This window comes from Drosophila miranda, chromosome 4 (genome assembly GCF_003369915.1).
Source record: "Drosophila miranda strain MSH22 chromosome 4, D.miranda_PacBio2.1, whole genome shotgun sequence".
Classification (NCBI taxonomy): domain Eukaryota; kingdom Metazoa; phylum Arthropoda; class Insecta; order Diptera; family Drosophilidae; genus Drosophila; species Drosophila miranda.
Genome location: NC_046677.1, coordinates 7,509,829 through 7,527,711, shown reverse-complemented (window position 1 = coordinate 7,527,711; position 17,883 = coordinate 7,509,829). Strand labels below are relative to the sequence as shown.

The window sequence follows — 17,883 nt, the reverse complement described above, 5'->3', positions numbered from 1 at the left end:
AGACTACATCACAGATACATGACTAAGCAAAAGGATATGCGTATTTGAGTTATTGTTAATTTAGGGGAAAATCCATCAAGAATCCAGGGAAGTTATAGCTGAAGATATCTAAGAAAGATAATGATTTGGGAAACCAAAAGATATGCGAAATTCGAATGGCTAGAAATAGGCATGCAAATTGGAGAAGTATTCTCCACTCTTCAGCTATGAAAAATATCCAAAAACTTTGAAAAAAACCCTCTAAAAAACATACAGAATTAAGGAATCAAAGTTCTTATATCAATCACCGGCAAAAGCAATATTTTTCTATCAAAATATTCTGTATACAATAGGAACTTTCATTTGAATCCTCGTTCAATCGTCTTAGGGGTCCATTCAAGGCAAAAGTATAGTCCGTAAACCGTACCACACCCTCGAACTGTCCCAAACCCGGCAGCGTTTGCACTTGAAGCCTGATCTCGGACTGATGTTGGTCCAGCGATCGATGCCACAGCTCTGCCGCAAGCACTCGATCCAAAGACAACAGCTGACACGGCGGATGATTGGATGCCACCAGTTTGTTGATCTGCAGGATGATAAAACGGGCAGCGCGTATAACATTGATATCCTTGAGAGGGATGCTCGAGGGCTTGTGGCACAGGCAGTACTCTGCGGGTATGTGGGCCACCGAACAGTCCCGCTGGTCGGGTATTGGCAGGAACAGACTTATGCCCCGAGGGAGATCCTCTTTCAGCAAAGGGCTCTCCAACTGCTGGCTGCGCAGGCGAATCTCTTGATCCTCCAGGGCTGCCAGGTGGGGCATGTCCAAAAGAGTGGCATGAAGATCGTAGGCGGTTACCAGTCGCCTGCTATTCATTTTCAGATTCTTTACAGCCAAAGGATACCGCTCTTCTAGCCATTCGGGGTAGGAAATGATGGCCAAAGGCTGACTAACCTCCATTTGAGCCTGATTGGTCGCTGAGAAGGTATTGGCGTCTCCATCCTTGAGGCCATAGTTGGACACAAACATAATAAGTGTATTATTAAGGATTTCCCTCTCCATTAACTTTTGAAACATCTCGAGAAAGGGTTTGTCCAGTACCCTTCCATATTGGAAGACGGCGTGTATCCCTTGAGTCCACCAGAGAAACGAGAAGAAGCGGTGCCTCTCATGAAGGGGCAACTGTTTGTAGAGAAAGTTCAGCAGGACCATGGCATACGTATCCTCCTCATTGCAGTATGCCCCATGGCGTATCTTCTTCCTGGTCTGCTGCCACATCTCCAGGAGCGCAGGACGCAGATAGTAATCCGTGGGCTGATGCTCAAAACCTGGTTTATCCAGGGTAAACAAGCCCATGTCTATATTATCCTCCCCGAAGGCCGTTTCGTAGCCCGCATTTTGGAACATTTTCCAGAGGAACGGACACCTATCGAGGCCTCTTTTGGAATCCAAGCAGAAGTCCTTGATCTCCTGGCTGTTCCAACCCGTTAACAGGGGAATCATGCTCTCAAATGAGCTGCTGCCCACGCGACTGAAGCCCATGAACTCCACATGCGGCAGGTTCTGCAGGAAAGCGTACGTATGGACCATGGCACGTAGAAAGTGCAGATGGGAGACCGAATCCAGGCCCAGGATCAAGACAGAAAGGCTATCCGAGGAGGTGGCAGACTTAAGTTTGGGCAATCCTTGACGGCGTCTCCTCTTTACTGAAGGTTTATTCACAAAGAAGTGCACTCCATTATAGAAATCCGATCCATTGAAGCACACTGCACGCACAATATCCCCATGAACTTCCATCTCAAAGGACCTTCTATCCAACATCTCTATTTCCTGGTGATACAGCAGCCGATTCTCAAAGTCTGTCTTTCGTTCCACCACATAATAAGAGCAGTTCAGATCCGTTCTATTGTCATCTCGCGTCTTGAGATACTTGCCACTCTCATTATGGATGCTCTCCACAAATCCCTCACTGGGACAGATGTAATTTCTCAATTCCCACCAATGATACCGGACATCCGGACAGTAAGGAGACGTTGTCATAATCCTACAGCCATTGGTATTTACAAAATAATTTTCTAGAATCGCGTGCTCTTCGTACACGAATCGATCGAGAAATGGATCCTTTAGAAAGTAAAAGGTGACACAGCAGAACAATCCAAAAGATAAACAACTGCAACAACACGCCAAACACATTTCATATTTGACAATACTCTAATTTTTTATTAAGGGAAATTCTAAGGGTACCTTGATGATTAAAATATTATAAAAAATATTGGAAAATTATGGTTCAAATGGTCATAGATCTTGAGTATAGAAATGGAGGATGGAATCCTCTTAATTTCTATAGAACTTTCTTGAACCAACTCTTGCGTTAATATATAGTAATTTGATATAATATTTTATTTGCTTTCGTTGTGTTTTTTATTTAAGGCTTGTTTATTATAGGATAATCATACAAATATGATGAAAAGAATGAGAAATTTGGCATAAAATGGTAATAGATCTTTAGAAAAAGCAATCCTCATGAATTCTATAGACTTTCAAGAAGCAACTCTTGAACTTAAATTATTTTTCATCAAAATAATATATAATCCCCATTGATATATCATCAAATCATAGAACAAAATTGATCCATTTCTTTAGTTTCCCAAACAATCAACGCTTAAACCCTGTACCACTCCAAAGAACTGATTTCTTGGCCCCCAACTTCTGTTTTTTGAGGCCATTTCTGGGCCACTTTTCGTAATTATTCGATTGAAACAGAGGTCCTTTTTAGCCGAGGGGCTGCTTTTTCTGTAAAATAACAATAAACTAAAAGGTCCACTCGTGCATAAAGCATTCGCGTTCCAAAGTGGAAAGGGGGGCCCAGTGGCGTTAATTTATCACTTAACCTTCTTTAGCAGCCAAGTTTATAATTTCGATGCCCCAGCCATGGCAGGCAGGACCCAAGGATGACGACGACGACGACTACAGCGACGAAGCTGGCGACTGCAGGCGGCAGGCACTTGAACGACGGACGACTGCCCATCAGCGAAATACCGGACACGGACACGGGCACGGATACGGGGCCACGGGGTATGCAGGGACGGGGTGGTCTCCAGAGCTCGAATAAAATAAAATAACAAACGGCTGCCAGCTTGTGTATATACGAGTATTCCCTCCATTGTACCCGCGACGCCATCGTATTTCTTTAGCTTACGCATCAGGCGGCGCCCCGAAACAGCTCCCTTCTGCCTTTCCTCCTAGACTGTCTCGCTCCCTCACTCTTTCTGTGCTTCTCCTGCTATTGTCTTTCTCTTTCTCCGCTACTCTGTTTGTTGTCCTTTTTTGTTGATGGTTTACGCTCTGCTCTGCTCTTCTCGGGACAGCAGCTTCGCTCTTTGCAAAATGAAAATGTAAAAGGAATATTCATGAGGAGATTAGAATTATTTTTCGTGCTGTCATTTTCATTCTCACCCCACCTTCTACAGCGCTTTTCGTCTCCGAATGCCCTACAATACAGTTCGAAGTTGATCTAGTTCGAAATTCTAGGCAAAATGTAAGTGATTCTACGGTACTACGATAGAGTGCTGACAAAAGTATCTCAAAGAAAATGATTATGATGGAGCTAACGGAGGAAATCTTCTTATGATGGAAATATACGATGGATACTTCGATGGATATACGGTTACTTTTCTTAGATGGATAACTCTTAAGGCATTAAAATAGAACTGGAACTGGACAAGCTGTAAATATATCTCCATAAAATGGTATAATTAATATCAGAATTTAAAAAAAATCAAGATATCAATACTAATATCAAGAGAGTGATAAAAAATGTAAAATTTCAAGCAAAACATTTAAAAGATCTCTGATCCTTCGAAATATGATCAAAATGATTGATAAATACTTTTTTATATTTCTGATATTTCAGATATTTCTGATTTTCTGAAAATTCCTATTATAATTTTAATATGTTGTGAATATTGGAATATGGTCAAAATTAAAGCAGTAAAAAATTATTTAATACATTTCGATATTCCTTAAGTTCTTTCTCCTAAATCCTTTATCCTTTCCATATCTACACATCCCTCAGTTTTCATATTCTAGTCTATGGATATATTTCTTTGCACAGAATCAAAAAAGTCACCAAAACCGATACCTCAAAGTGGCATTCAATTGTTTATCCCCATCTCCATATCTCCTTATCCAATTCCATTTCTTTTTGTTTCGAGTGTTTGCTTTGGCTTTGTTTTCTGTTGTTTTTGTTGTTGCTACTCGCGGGCGAAAAAAATATGATTTTTTGTGTGCCAAAAGGGATTAAATTCACGCTCGTTTGTCCTGTTTATGATGAGTGCCGTTCCCTGTTTGTGCTCCTCCCTCCGCTTCGGCGAGTCTGTGCCTCCTTCTTGCATAAAAGTTTAATGATACAAACACCCGGGCAATGACATGAATCACCCGATGGCAGGCAGACATCGCCTCGCCAGTCGCCCAGTCGGGCACACAGAAACCGCCCTCCCCCCAGTCCCTCACTCCTCCACCATCGTCGCCATCGCATTTAAAATATTTTTGTGAAATTATTATGAAAATGCGTAAAGGGATTTAATAAATAACTGTAACTGCTTCTCACTCACACTCACACACACACCACCCTCGCCCTCACCCCTCTCTCCATTGCGCTCTCTTTCTTTTTTACTCCCCCACTCTCTTCTTAGCATCTCTTTTTGCTCTCTTGCGCTCATTTGCCTGTGCCCGCCATTGTACCGTAATTCATAATGCTGTTGTTTTTTCCATCCAGACTTTTCCTTTTTTTGGTACTCTTTTTTTGTGGAGGGTTCTATGGTTTCGAGAAGAGGTTTGTCAACGCTGGAAAATTAGAGAGGGAACCACATAGGGTATAGACGTGTATATAGTTCTGATCGAACTGATAAAGCTCTGAAAATCCGTCAGTTTTTATCCATAAGTTTTTTATTATTATTTGCGGTATTCTAATGGGACACGATAAAACCATGGTAAGAACCTTATTTTCTAAAGGTAATCAGAAATATTATAGGTGCAATAAATATATAATTAGGAACTAGTATGATCAGTTCACTATATCACATGGAGTAACGTTTTTCATTTAAGTGATTCCTTTGAATATGGCAGTTTTATATGTGGTGTTCTGTTCGACAGTGCCTTGGTCGGTCCTTAGTATTCAACAACAATATTCACAGTCTTTGGAGAGGCACAGAACTTACTTCCTTCAGGTCCGAAGAATCTAGTAACAAAATACACAGTCTTTGGCGAAACGCAAAAGTCGGTCCCAAGACATCAAAAACAATATACGGTGCCTGTCAAACGGAATGCCCAATAATGAAATAACAAATTGTATGTATTGTCATGTCGAGGAATATTTATTTCTCCGAGACTAGGAACAAGAATCAGATCCAAGCATCGGTCTCTGTCCAATGCAATATCTTGTTATTATATAGTCTTAACTACCTCCCAATCGTATCCCTATATCATACTCCACTCCTTATAAAGAGTATTCAAACCGTCGTTCTTCAAAGTTCGTGCTCCTTTCCCGTTTTCTTGTGCATCTGTGTGGCTCTCTCTTCTCCCTCTGTACCCTCCCCTCTTACGTTCCTGTTGCTGTGTGGAATTATGTTTTATCCTGAATTATGGATTTTGTTTTGTTGTTTTCTGTCAAAATCATATTTTGTATTCCACCACCCACCCCCCGAAAGCATAGGAACTTCTCTAACCCCAAAAACTCCCCCCCCACCAATAACCCCGAAGCCCGAAAGCCCGAATCCCGGACTCATTTACATGCTCGAAATTTTCGCTTTGGCTTCGCTCTGGGTACCATTTCTGGGTTACTCTGTCTCCCTTGCCCTTAACTCCAGCCATATCTCTGGGTTCCGCTTAGCTCTGGGTTTCAGCCGTTCTCTTGGCCATTAATGAGAATTTGTTTGTATCGACGTTAGTCCGGGGGGTGTACTCCACACTCCACTCCACTCCCTTCCCTTCCACTGGCTTTTGTTTTTAGTTGTAAATTTCCAGAACAAGCCCCCGAAAAGTTTCTCAAATAATTTCTACTTAATGTTTAGAATTATTTTTAGCCGGAAATTAGAAATTATGAAGAATATATCACACAGGACCCCGAGACAGAAGGACACACACACACACACAGAGGAACCCTCGCAAGCGGTTCTGTTCTCTCTGTAAGGAATGAATCATGCATCTTTGGCGAGTTCTTTTGTATAATTGCCAGAAAACGTCGTAAATTGTGCACTTAACAAATGAAATAAAATTCGTTTATTTGTGTTTTGTTTTTCTTAATTTTTGTGCGGGTCATAATTACTAGGGGACATAATTTAGGATCGTCTTGTTGTACAATAGTTGGCATTAAGTTGGAGGGTTTGAAGGTTCCTTGGAAAGGAAAGTGGTTTAAATTGGATGTAGCGAAATGAAGAGAGAACTACTATGCGGTCACAGGGGAAGGAATTGGTATAGTTATCTATAATGAATAATATAAAATGATCTATAAGGGATCTGCAGAACGAAATCAGATATTCTACCATAAAATACTCGTTTTTTAATTATTGTTAGATCTTTTTTATTCTGAAAGGCAAGGAAGGGTTTTGTTTGATAAGGATTGTTTCGAGTTTGAATAAGATATAACTCGGATAGGTATTTTTATAGATCTGTATGTACTAGATATCTTCAATTATTTTACTATCATTTCTTTCCTCTAAAATATCTTTTCACATTCAAAACTGATACAGAATATAAGGATAAAGGATATAGATGCAGAAAACTTTAGAAAATCCTTGTAAGTACCTTAAAATTCTATATTCTTTATCTTATATCACTTAGATCTTTATCCCTTCTTTCAAATCCCATAAAATACCAAAATATTTGTCATTCCCAAACTGGCAACACATCAGTCTTTAATTAGACAAAGCTGAGATCCTAGCAAATTCAGGAGCCACATTCAAGGACCAGCCACCATTCTCGTCTGTCTGGGTGGGGGTATACTGGGGGGTTGTGCATAAACAAAATATCAGGTGAGCCCTTGTGGGTGACAAATTAATGTGAAGCTCATTAACGCACTGAATAAGGATTACGGATTTGATTGAAGGTCCTCTGGGCATAAGTACACACACACACACAGACACACCGACAGACAGACAGGAACACCCACACCCACACACCCATACTAGGAAAGTTATATAAACAGATAACGCACACACAGACGTAGACGTACGAGTAGGAGTATAGGTATATACAAATGGAAAGCACTGTGCGGGCTGCGCACCAACATCGGGAATAGTCAGCGAAAAGTGTCATTATGTGTACATATACCCCAGGATTCGACTCTGAATCCACCTACAGCCAGGCACCCCACCCCACCCCTGTCATTCTCCTCATCAGAGGGTCCCTCTGCCGACAAGGACGATGTCCGGGATCCGACACCCCGAAACGAAACGACTGCCTGCGAACGAAACGACGACTACGACGACGACGACGACGGCGCAAACAAGGAGAAAATGTGTACATAAAACAATCTCGTTATGTCGGCATTATCCTGAAGAATTCTGGTTCGTCCTCGTCACTCGTTGGCCCATAAATCACTCACACGCTTGGCATACTTCCCCCCCACACTCGCTATGCCTGTCTCTTTCTGTCCCTCTTGGGTCGCCTGCTCTATCTATCTCGTTTGTCGTTTGTTGTGTGTGTGTTTCGCTTTGTTTGCCTTTGGGGCGCGTGTCCTGCTCTGCTCTGCTCTGATGTTGTCCTGCTCCCACACGCACACACATAAAACACACACATACTGATACACTCTCCTTTGTTTTAGGGGAATCTGTTCTTTTTTTGTATTTTGTTATGATCGCGTGTGTGAATACCCTTTCCAAATAGAAGAGGAATTTTGAGAGGGACTTTTTGGGGAGTAGTATAAGAATTATTATGAAATAGGGGAATAAGAGGGGATTTGATAAGAGAAGTATCCATTAAGACAGTTTTAGAGATTTTATGCATCGAAAGTACCATCAATTCTTTTTAAAATTATAATACAATTTATTTGATTTACAGCTGATATAAGGATTTATGATTTCTACTTATATCAGTACTAAAAGAGGCAGAAAATTATGGGATTGTGAATCATCCTAATTGCATATGGTCATATTTCTAAATAAGCCATTAAGAATGCTCCTTGAACGATCGAACTAAACCAAAATGGTATATGATTTTATTTATATTTCATTAAAAGTTATAAAAAATATCATTTATTTTTCATTAAATTTCCTAACTTGTTGATTTTCTTTAGCTTCTATTAGGGTCAGTATAGTATCCCTTAAAAATTCTCTGTATGTTTATGATGATCAAAATATCTATTTTATGTGAAGATAAGTGACTTATCCTGTTGCTTCTTTGAATATAAAAGATTTTAACTATAAAATTAATAGATATCCCTAATTTTACGGGAAATTTAAACTTAGAACAGAATAGTTCTACAGAAAAAAGTCATTCTCTCCCGATTAAAGTAGTCTTATTGTAATATAAGTATTATGATACAGTGCCATACCTTCCACCCAATACCCATTCATCCTATACATCTCTTCTTTATTTTTCAAAAAGTTAGCGTATTCCCCCCGTCGACTTTCAACCGCTCGCTCCCGCATAGTACGAGTATTTTTGTTGTTGCAGCATTTTTTCTCTCTTGGTTTGCCAGTAATTCACCCCGCGGTGACATTTCGGTGTGACAGACAAGACGTGTCCTTCGTCCTTTTTTGCATTTCTCTCTTTTTCACTGGGTCTCGTCGTCGTGGCTGTGCGGCAAGTTTATCGTTTTTAATGTTGATACAACAACCCCGGGGTCGTGGCTCGTCCTCGTCCTCGTCCGCGTCCGCGTCCTTGTCTTTGTCCACATCCACGTCCGCGTGAGGATAATAGGATGTTAAGTAAATATTTTAAAAAGCCTCCCTCTTCAGCAATTGAGAAATTGTAGGCGACCGACCTCTGGAAAAATTCGCTCTTTCCAGCGAGCGAATGTCCGCTCATTTGCGAGGGCCAGAGGAAAAGTTTAGGGGGCGGACAGGCGGGGACACTCTAATCCTCCGACTCCGCCTCCTCCCACTCCTCTGCCGCTGGTGGCAGGACACTTTCTGGCATAAATCATTTGCATACGAAATGAGAGGCCGATGCGAGAGCAGAGAGGCCTGCGAGTGAGCGTCGAAGATGAATGCGAGAACAACACCCAGAAGGCAGTGGCAGCTAAATGGGTACTGAGAGCCAGGAAAAATCCTTTCAATTTTCGCACACATTCAATTTTATTAATTAAAACATTTTTTTCTTCTGTTTGTGATTGGAGGCAAAGGCAGAAAGGAAGCCAGAGAGGATCGGGCGGAGCGGCTTGGGCAATTAATTCCAAACATTCGGGACGCTTTTTCTTTGTTAAGTTTTTCGGTTTTTCCTGTTTGTTTTTTTTTTTTTTTTTTTTTTTGTTTGGGTGCGCAAATTATCCTTCGCTATCCTTGCGCGAAATAAAATATCACAAACAGTTACAGCCCCCCATAAATAATGGGAATTTATGCCACGAACAACAACTCGAATCCGGAATCCGAGAATCCGAAAAGAACAACAAAAGCCAGAAGCCAACTTTTCGCCGCCTGAAATTACCATTCAATCATTTTGTAATTGCCTCAAGCGAGAGAGCTCGGGTGGTGGGGGACATGGGGCACGGGGCACGGGGCACGGGGCACTGGGCCTGCTACCTCATTCAATTTGCCTGCCTCCAGGGGAGAGATGGGGGATTCATTTCATTTGGTAGTTGGTTCTCTGTTCTCTTAATTTCTGCAATCTATTCTAATAAGCCTTCTATTCGAATCTATTTTGCATTCAAATTGGTTCCTTTTTCATTAGGGTTTTCTGTCGGTAGTAGTGTGAGGTAGGAGAAGCTACGAGTACCTGGGTATTGTAGGGGCTCTGTGTATAGATTTTAATAGAGAAAGTATTTTTGTTGAGGGTTTAAGAAGTCGTATGAAAGGAGGCGTAGTGGATACAGGTATGCACTAGAAATGTAACAAACAGTTCAGAACATCCTTTATGACTATTCTATTATATTCTCTTCGATTCTAAAATATTTTCTAATACAATTTTTGACAATTTTAGTGTTTTTTCTATGTTTCTTTCTGCTCTTAGAAGTAATGATTTAATATTTATTCTGCTTTGAATTTTATGCATATCAGACCATGAATTTCTTATTTTATTAAAGTTTTTTTGCTCAAGCATAATTATTAATTATGGATTAATAGCATTAATATTGTAGTATAAATAAAAAAATAATAGCCTGGGAATATCTTTAAAAATAAAATAAATAAAATTTAAATTAATTAATTCTTGAAATTAATAATGAATACAAAATTATTTTGTTATTTTTTGATTAACTAAATAATTATTTAATATTAATTTAAATTAATTTAATAATTTATTTATATTATTTTAAACTAAATTCTAATTTTAATTAATTTTTTCATATCTTCTGTTCATGTTAGCAGTCGCCCATTCGAATCTACATAATATTTTTATTCCAATAAAAATATTGAATGCATAAATACATTCTTTTATACTTTTTTGTTTGCCTGCAACATTTAATCTGCTAAAAAATTGCATTAATTACTTACTTTTTAAAAAATATATAATTAATTTTTCTCTATTACAATTTTTACATATTCTACCTATCGTTTATTGTGTTTTTTTTTCTATCCTTAATTCGTAAATTCCATTTTTTTCTATTCCCTAAAACACCCACAACTTTTTACTCTGTTCCATCAAGATAAATCGTTGACATTTGCTGGAATTTACTTCTTCCAACCAGAGACCTCCCTACCAGAGATCTCTCCGACAGCCAAATCTCATTTGAACAATTTTGCAATTTTAATCAGTTGCATCTTTATGGGGGTTTGGGTAGCCCCCAGAGTCCTGCCATCCCACCCACTCTGTGGGTCTTTGTTTTTGGATACCGCTTTGGCTGGATGGCTGGATGGCTGTCTGTCATAAATCTATCACATTTAATGGCCGCCTCGGCCTCGCCTCAGCGCTGCACATAATTTTATGTATTTTATGCTGCAAATTGTTAGCCAAAGCGCCCGCCTCACATACACAAACACAAATCAGCAGCAAAAGCAACCCTCGGCCACGACCAGAGCCCTGATACCCAGATACCACCCCCAAAGCACCCCCAAGGAGTGTGAGGCACAGACGAAGACGAGAACACGAAATTTCCACGCACATCTCTGAAGACTCACAAATTTCATAAAGTGGCAATTCAATCAATCAATTCTGACAGCAGCAAAGGAACCCAGTGGCAGTGGCAGTGGCAAAAGCGTTCGTTCGAGGGTTGGACGCCTGCCATTTCTGGGGTGGACGAGGACCAGAACGGGACAGAGTCCTGGTCTCCGTCTATGGCCATTTTAACCGTTATGCTCACGTACACAATCACACAACTCAAACTGATTTTCTTACGGGGGAAACGTCAGCCCAGGCTCCTTCCTGCCCCCCCGTTTTCAGGGCGAAAAAACAAAAGAAAAGCTGTGCCGTAAAGTCAATGCAGAAGAAAGTATGCATAAATTTCTCTTAGACCCTCGCCCACAACCCCAACCCCAACCCCATTTCGGGGGCAACAACTTCGGCCTCAAGGCGTCAGAGTCCAGTCCAAAGAAGGGGCATCAGAGGGGAGCCGCTCCAAAGAAAGGCCATCAGAATCCGCACTCGAAGCAGTCCGTCAGTCCCTCCCCAGGAATGAGGCCGTAGACCCAAGGACCCCCCTGCCCGCCCCAACGCCCTAGCAGTTTAAATATTTTTTAATTGCCTCTGCCACTGGAAACTCACCCTCATCCACCACCACCCCTTTTTCAAGGCATTTATTTTCCCTCCTTCTTGGCCTTCTTTGTTCTTCCCAGCTATTATCCTTATTTATTTGTGTTTCGCTTCTGTTTCATTGCTTTCATTCTGCTTTTGCTTTTGCTTTTGCCATTGTCCTGCGGATTCGATAAATTTTTTGGAAAAAGAAAAAAACAGCCTAAAGGGAAACTGTAGACAAAGGAAGGGAGGGGGGAAAGACAAGTGTCAGGATTGGAGGAGAGAGAAAAGTCGAAAGCGAAAGCTAATGATAATGAGAGAGAGATACAGGGGAGTACTCGCAGAAGGGAGTTCGAGAAGGGGAGCTCTTAGGGAGTACTCTTAGAGTGATGAGAGCCTATATGTATATTGGTTAACAAATATTTGGTAGATGATAAAACAATAGTAATAGGAATACTAATAAGGTGTTTATTTAGTATGTAAATCGAATGGAGAAGAACCCCATTTGGGAATGGCATATATTTCTCTATTATTCATTCGGATAGACACTGATGAAAGCCTACATGCATATTCATAGTATTACTAATGGAATTAGTGATAGAGATAGAATACCTTAACAATAGTATAAATATATCTTTATTCTATATAAAAGGAAACGTGAAAGAATGACAAACGAGGTTCTTGGTTTTCAATTTCCCAAAACATATTTTGAAGCAATTCCCATGAGACAATCCAATCAAAGTCCACCATTTGCTAACAACAAACCCCCCAGCCACAGCCATGTTTTGTATCTTTCGAGTACACAAATAAATGTATACCCGATGCTGCCAAGAATCTGTATGCTGTGTGCTGTGTGCCGTATCTGTGTGTGTATTGGCCAAGTGCCTCGTGTCCGTCTATGTCGGGGGTAAGCTCATGGCCAGTGAGCGTGGCCACGTTGACAGGTGATTGATTGACAGGCGGATGGAGCGGCCAGAGAGCAAGCGAGATGGTGCACGGCGCAGGCAGCTCTGGCTCTTTCTGGAGGTTGGAAAACGTACGTACGGCTGCTCCGCCCCGACACAAAAGGAGGAACCACCATTCGGCGAACCATTCATATGAATGTACAACATATTCGTATGTGTGTGGACTCTTGCATTCATATCCAAGCGAAACAGGTTCTTGTATACATTTTTGAAGATAAATAACTAGTATCTGATCACGTAATGAGTACATTTTATGTGGATATGGTGGAGTTTTAGTTGTTTATTGATTTTTTTAGTTTTTCTATAAATAAATAATTTTTTTAAGAATGGGATTCTCCTTTTGTTCTGAATTTCAAACATTAATGAAAGAAATAACATAAATTATATTTCTTTGTTTGATTATGAAATACAAATTATGCATTCGCATTAAAAAAATGCGTATTTTTTAAATAAATGAAAATTAACCGCAAACCACAATTTTCAAATCCCTAACGGACACGTTTTCGCATTTGGTTGGCGTTCGAAATTCGAACTCACTCAAGCGCTCACAAAACGTTTCGCGAGAGCAAAAACCACTCAAGCAAACTACTCGCTCTTTCTCATGCTCCACTCTTACGCTCTCGTCTCTCTTTCGAAAACACGCAACAACAGACAAATCAGATGTTTTTTTGCAGCCGGCGTTCTTTCAGACGAAATAAACAAATAAATGCAGTAATAAACGATTTGCACAACTAGAGGGAAAGGGTAATATAAGCAAATATGTGATATCAGCAGCAGCAGACATAATGAACAATTGAACCCTGCTCTGAAGCAGATTTGATTGCTTTTATCAAGAAACTTGCCAAATGACTTACCGAAAAACGCAATTACTGCCCGCAGCGGCTTTAGCCATGCTATTTAGCAGATTATTATGTTAATCATTCACTAAAGCGGTGCACTTTGTATTTATTAGTTTACATTATTGTATCTGAATTAATTTAAACAATAAAAACAAAAAACAACATTAATTTGTAGCCACAGCGCACTTTTCACTAGCAACCATACGGCAACGCGTTGCTTCAGCTGGCCGGCAGTTCGAAATTCGAACTCGGGTTCAATCGAAAACAAGAGATGAGAGAGCGGAGTGAAAGAGTGAATGAGCGTTGTGAGAGCGGGTAAGCATTGAGTGAGTGTGTGCCCGAAATTTCGAGTGTTTATGATTCTGAGCGGAATGAAAACGGGAATAATAATAAGAATACCTTTAAATAATTATAATAAATAAATAGAACGGCAGATATTCATTATAAAATTCATAAAAATACTAGAATATGTAATAAACTGAAATAAAAGCTAAAAATCCTATACCACCCCAGTAGAAATTCATTTTGAATTATTATGGAAATTACTCTTTTATGATTTACACGACAATTAATGTGAATGTTCCCCTCTCTATCTTTACAGATCTGGCCACCAAGCAGGTTGAACAAAACCTCCATAATTATCTAGAAATTAATCTGACATAATTTCAATCTACATATGCAACTATCTTTAAACACGATCCCAGGGGCATAATCTTGATAAAAAATTCTACACATTTCCTGTGTCATTAGCAGCAGTTAGTGGGAGAAAGAGAGCACAACAGAGACAGAGGGAGAGAGAGACAGCGAACAGAACCTCTCATTTTGTTGGAACGAAATCAAAACGATTTCTCAAATGTCATTGGAATCATTTGTATTTCAGAGATACTTCTTTCAATCTTTTTTTTTTGTGATCGTCTGGACATATGGGAGACCTCTATAAAGATGGGGAGTGGGGATACTGGGGGGACTAGAGGAGAACTAATTGCGTGTTCAGTGCAAAAATCGTTTCAATTTATCGCCTCAGGTTGATTTTATGCTTCACACACACACATATCCGTATCCGTATATTAATGAAGCCTCCTCCAATGGCTATCCTCTGATGGACTCTCCTCTCATTCGCATTCTCTCATCCTCAAGGGAGGAGGAGGAGCAGGAGAGACAGAGACTCCAATCCCTAGCAGCCAGTGCACCTTGATTTATACGCTTCAATCCCACATTTTTATTTCTTTGGCTGCCATTTAGCTAAAATATTTCATATCTGCAGTGCATCGCCATCTCTGTGAGTAGTCGTCTCTGAGCTTTTGGCTCGAAGGCCCCAATGGAACCTGGACACAGACCCGGTGGAAGCGAGAGAGCAGGCAATGGACAGCCGCTGCCCCGTAATTATGCGATTTGTTATTCGAGATTTGAGGCGATTGTGACTGTGAATCATGTGCTGCAGCGCACCCAGAGACCAGGGGCCAGAGGAGCGGGGGAGCTGGAGAGATGATTTAAAATGCGATTTCAATTCTGGCATTTCTGATTCGCCCTGGACTCCGCTTGGTGTGGTGTCTGGAGTCGTCCGATGGAGTCCCGATGGAGTCTCTCCCCCCTCCGCCCTGTGCCGTCGACGTTCTCGACGACGACTCTCAGGTATCTGCCGAACCATCGCATGCTGCTGCCGATGCCCCCCGCTCTCCACATTCCCTCCCCCTGGAGGAGGGACCCATTGCATGTGCAACGGACGGACATTCGCATTCGTTGACTGACTGACGTACTTGGGGGCTGACTGATATGGGTGGAACCCAAAAACGAGGCTCCAAAGAGGCAGCCCGATTGCCGCATGTTGCCTGTTGTTGGAAGCCTGCAGCATGTTGTACAGACAAACGAAAATGTTGGTACTCTGGGGATTGGAGGAAATATATTGGGATTATCTTTGAGTGGATTCCAAGAAATTAATTATATTTGAAATAAGAGAAAATATCATTTCAATTTAAAAAAAAAACAACTAAAAATGGTTAATAGTTTTTCATTCTTGAATGATGCTATTCCCACAAAAGTGCCATCATATCACGTTGTCATGTGACTGGCAACATGAAGGGACACTGAATAATCTTCATCAAGTGCATTTTCATCATAAAATTCTCAACTTAATAGAATTTCTGATATGTATATAGTATCTTCGATTATATAAAAACTTTACATCAGAAATATAGAAGAACCAAAAATAATAATAAATATATGTATATAGAATATCGATATAAGAAACTTATTCTTTTAGGTATTTAGGAATATATATAGGGCATATTTTTAGTGGATTCCTACTTTTCCCATGCATTTCAAGAAGTAAAAGACTTGAATACTAGGACTTTTTCCACTATAGAAGGAGGTAATAATAAATTATCCTTATAGGAGGAATGGGAAATAGGAATAAGGAATATCTTTGGTGGATTCTCACTTTTCCTTTGCATTTCAAACAATACAAAACTTTAAGCCTTTACTTTTCTTCCACCAACATTTCTCTTTGAGTGTATAAAGCTTATATACGATCCATGCGATCGACTGGAGAGTGTTGGGCCTGGTGGTGGTGGCTTGATTGCATTGCATGAGGCCTTCCTTTCGACTTGAAGAAGTCGGACTGTGGCTTCGTCTTCGTCTTCATCTCCATCGCATCGGCCGTCGTCTGCTCGGTCGTCGTCGTCGTCGTCGTCATCGGCATCGTCCATCTTGGCAGGCAGGAGAGAACATTGTCAGTTGTTGGATTGTGGATTGTGGCGGGAAGGGATGAGGGATTCGTTAGCTTTTGGCGGGGGCTCTCGGGCATAAATCACTCTCTCGGCTTCGGAGATCGAGAGTCAAGGCGAGTCTCCACCTCTTTATGGCTCTTCTTCAGCTTCCTCTGGTGGTGCTGGTGGATCGTCTCGAGGTTCATTCCGTTGATTAATAATTAATTTGCGTTGCCTGTTGCCTGTGATTGCCTGCGGTTGTCGGTCTACCGGCGGCTCACCTGACGACTCCTGGACTCTCGATTCTCGACTCTGACTCCTTTATAATGAACGGTTCGAATGGGGATTGTGTGTGTGTGTGTGTGTGTGTGTGTGCTGGCAGGACATTCGTCGTACATCATCCCATCCCAAAAAGCGCGCCCAATGCTCGATGTTCGATGCTCTCTGTCTGATTGCTTCGGCTCACAGGTTGCTCTACTCCTCTCTTCCACCAGCCCCCACCCCCTTCTCCTCCTCCTGCTCCTCCAGCCAATGCATAAATTCTTTGGCCGCCAAACAGGTATTTAAGAACCAAACCGATCCCCAAGCAACTCTGAGACGGCAGCGGCATAAATTAAGCGAAAGGTGTTTATACATTCGACAATAAATCAATTAGCAAATTTGTAATTATTATGTTCATAAATCTTCACAACTTCGTGGCAGCCCCAATGCACAATCTCCGCGCGATTAAAATATTTTGATAGCCCCAAAAAAAAAGCGCAGCACGAAAGACTCGCTGATCGCGAGATCTTCAGTGGGAGCCATGCATCGATGATCTCGAGAAAAGGGGGAAGAAATTGTGGGTGTGGTCAGCCGCCAGTGAGAAAAGATAGTCATGGGAAGTAGATCTTAAGAATTTTCCTACTATTAAGGATGGTTTTTCCTGAAAAAATTATAAGTGAAATTTAAAGAAAATAAAGAATGTTTTAATGGATTTTAAAATTGGAAATTTTAATATGAAAAGTAAATAACATATTTATTAGGTTTTCCAGTAAAGTCTTTGTATCAAAAAAACGAATGAAAGTGAACTCTTCTAGTTATCTAAAGTTTATTTCTTTCTTTATTCTTAAATGATAGCTTTTCGCTTGAGTTGTATCATTCAAAGTTGACGTGTGAATGACAACTTCATCTTCCTTCCAAAAGCCTCATAAGTATTCCTTAGATACTAAACGATTCTTCATGATTTATTACAGATTAATGTAAAAACCTATAGAATATTCGTCCATAATTCGCCAGGATTCCCCTTTCAAACCTTCTTTTCATCATTCATTCAATCAATCTTCTGCCAATCTTCGGCTCCTACAGACACACACAATCTTCCAGTGGCACAGCCTCTGGGGCTGGGCATTAATAACGTCCTCCACTCTTTTTTCGTTTAACGCGCATCCGTCATTGAAATTCAGTCCGGGGTGACGCCCACAATTCTCGGTGTGTTTATGCGCCATTATTAGCACGTCATAACTTAGCACCCGCTACCAATAAAGTTATCCAAAACAGGACTCCATCACCCCCCTCCCAGCAGCACTTGC

General features: G+C 40.8%; 2 protein-coding genes across 2 annotated transcripts in view; both read right to left on the bottom strand.

Moving 5' to 3' along the window:
* The window catches only part of LOC108162299 (zinc finger protein 700), a 40,604-nt gene extending 26,770 nt beyond the window's left edge, over positions 1-13,834 (bottom strand). The window contains exon 1 of the mRNA XM_017296965.2: positions 13,626-13,834. The gene's annotated coding sequence lies outside the window, so the exon portion shown is untranslated. The remainder of the gene's footprint in view (positions 1-13,625) is intronic.
* Positions 268-2,212, bottom strand: LOC108161208. Its single transcript, XM_017295430.2, has one exon. The coding sequence runs from the start codon at positions 2,171-2,173 to the stop codon at positions 284-286; it is 1,890 nt and encodes a 629-aa protein (XP_017150919.1). The 5' UTR covers positions 2,174-2,212; the 3' UTR covers positions 268-283.
* Positions 13,835-17,883: the final 4,049 nt, after the last annotated feature.

Excerpts from the sequence above, each read along its gene's own strand:
- LOC108161208 (XM_017295430.2), bottom strand. The coding sequence starts at position 2,173 with ATGTGTTTGGCGTGTTGTTGCAGTTGTTTATCTTTTGGATTGTTCTGC.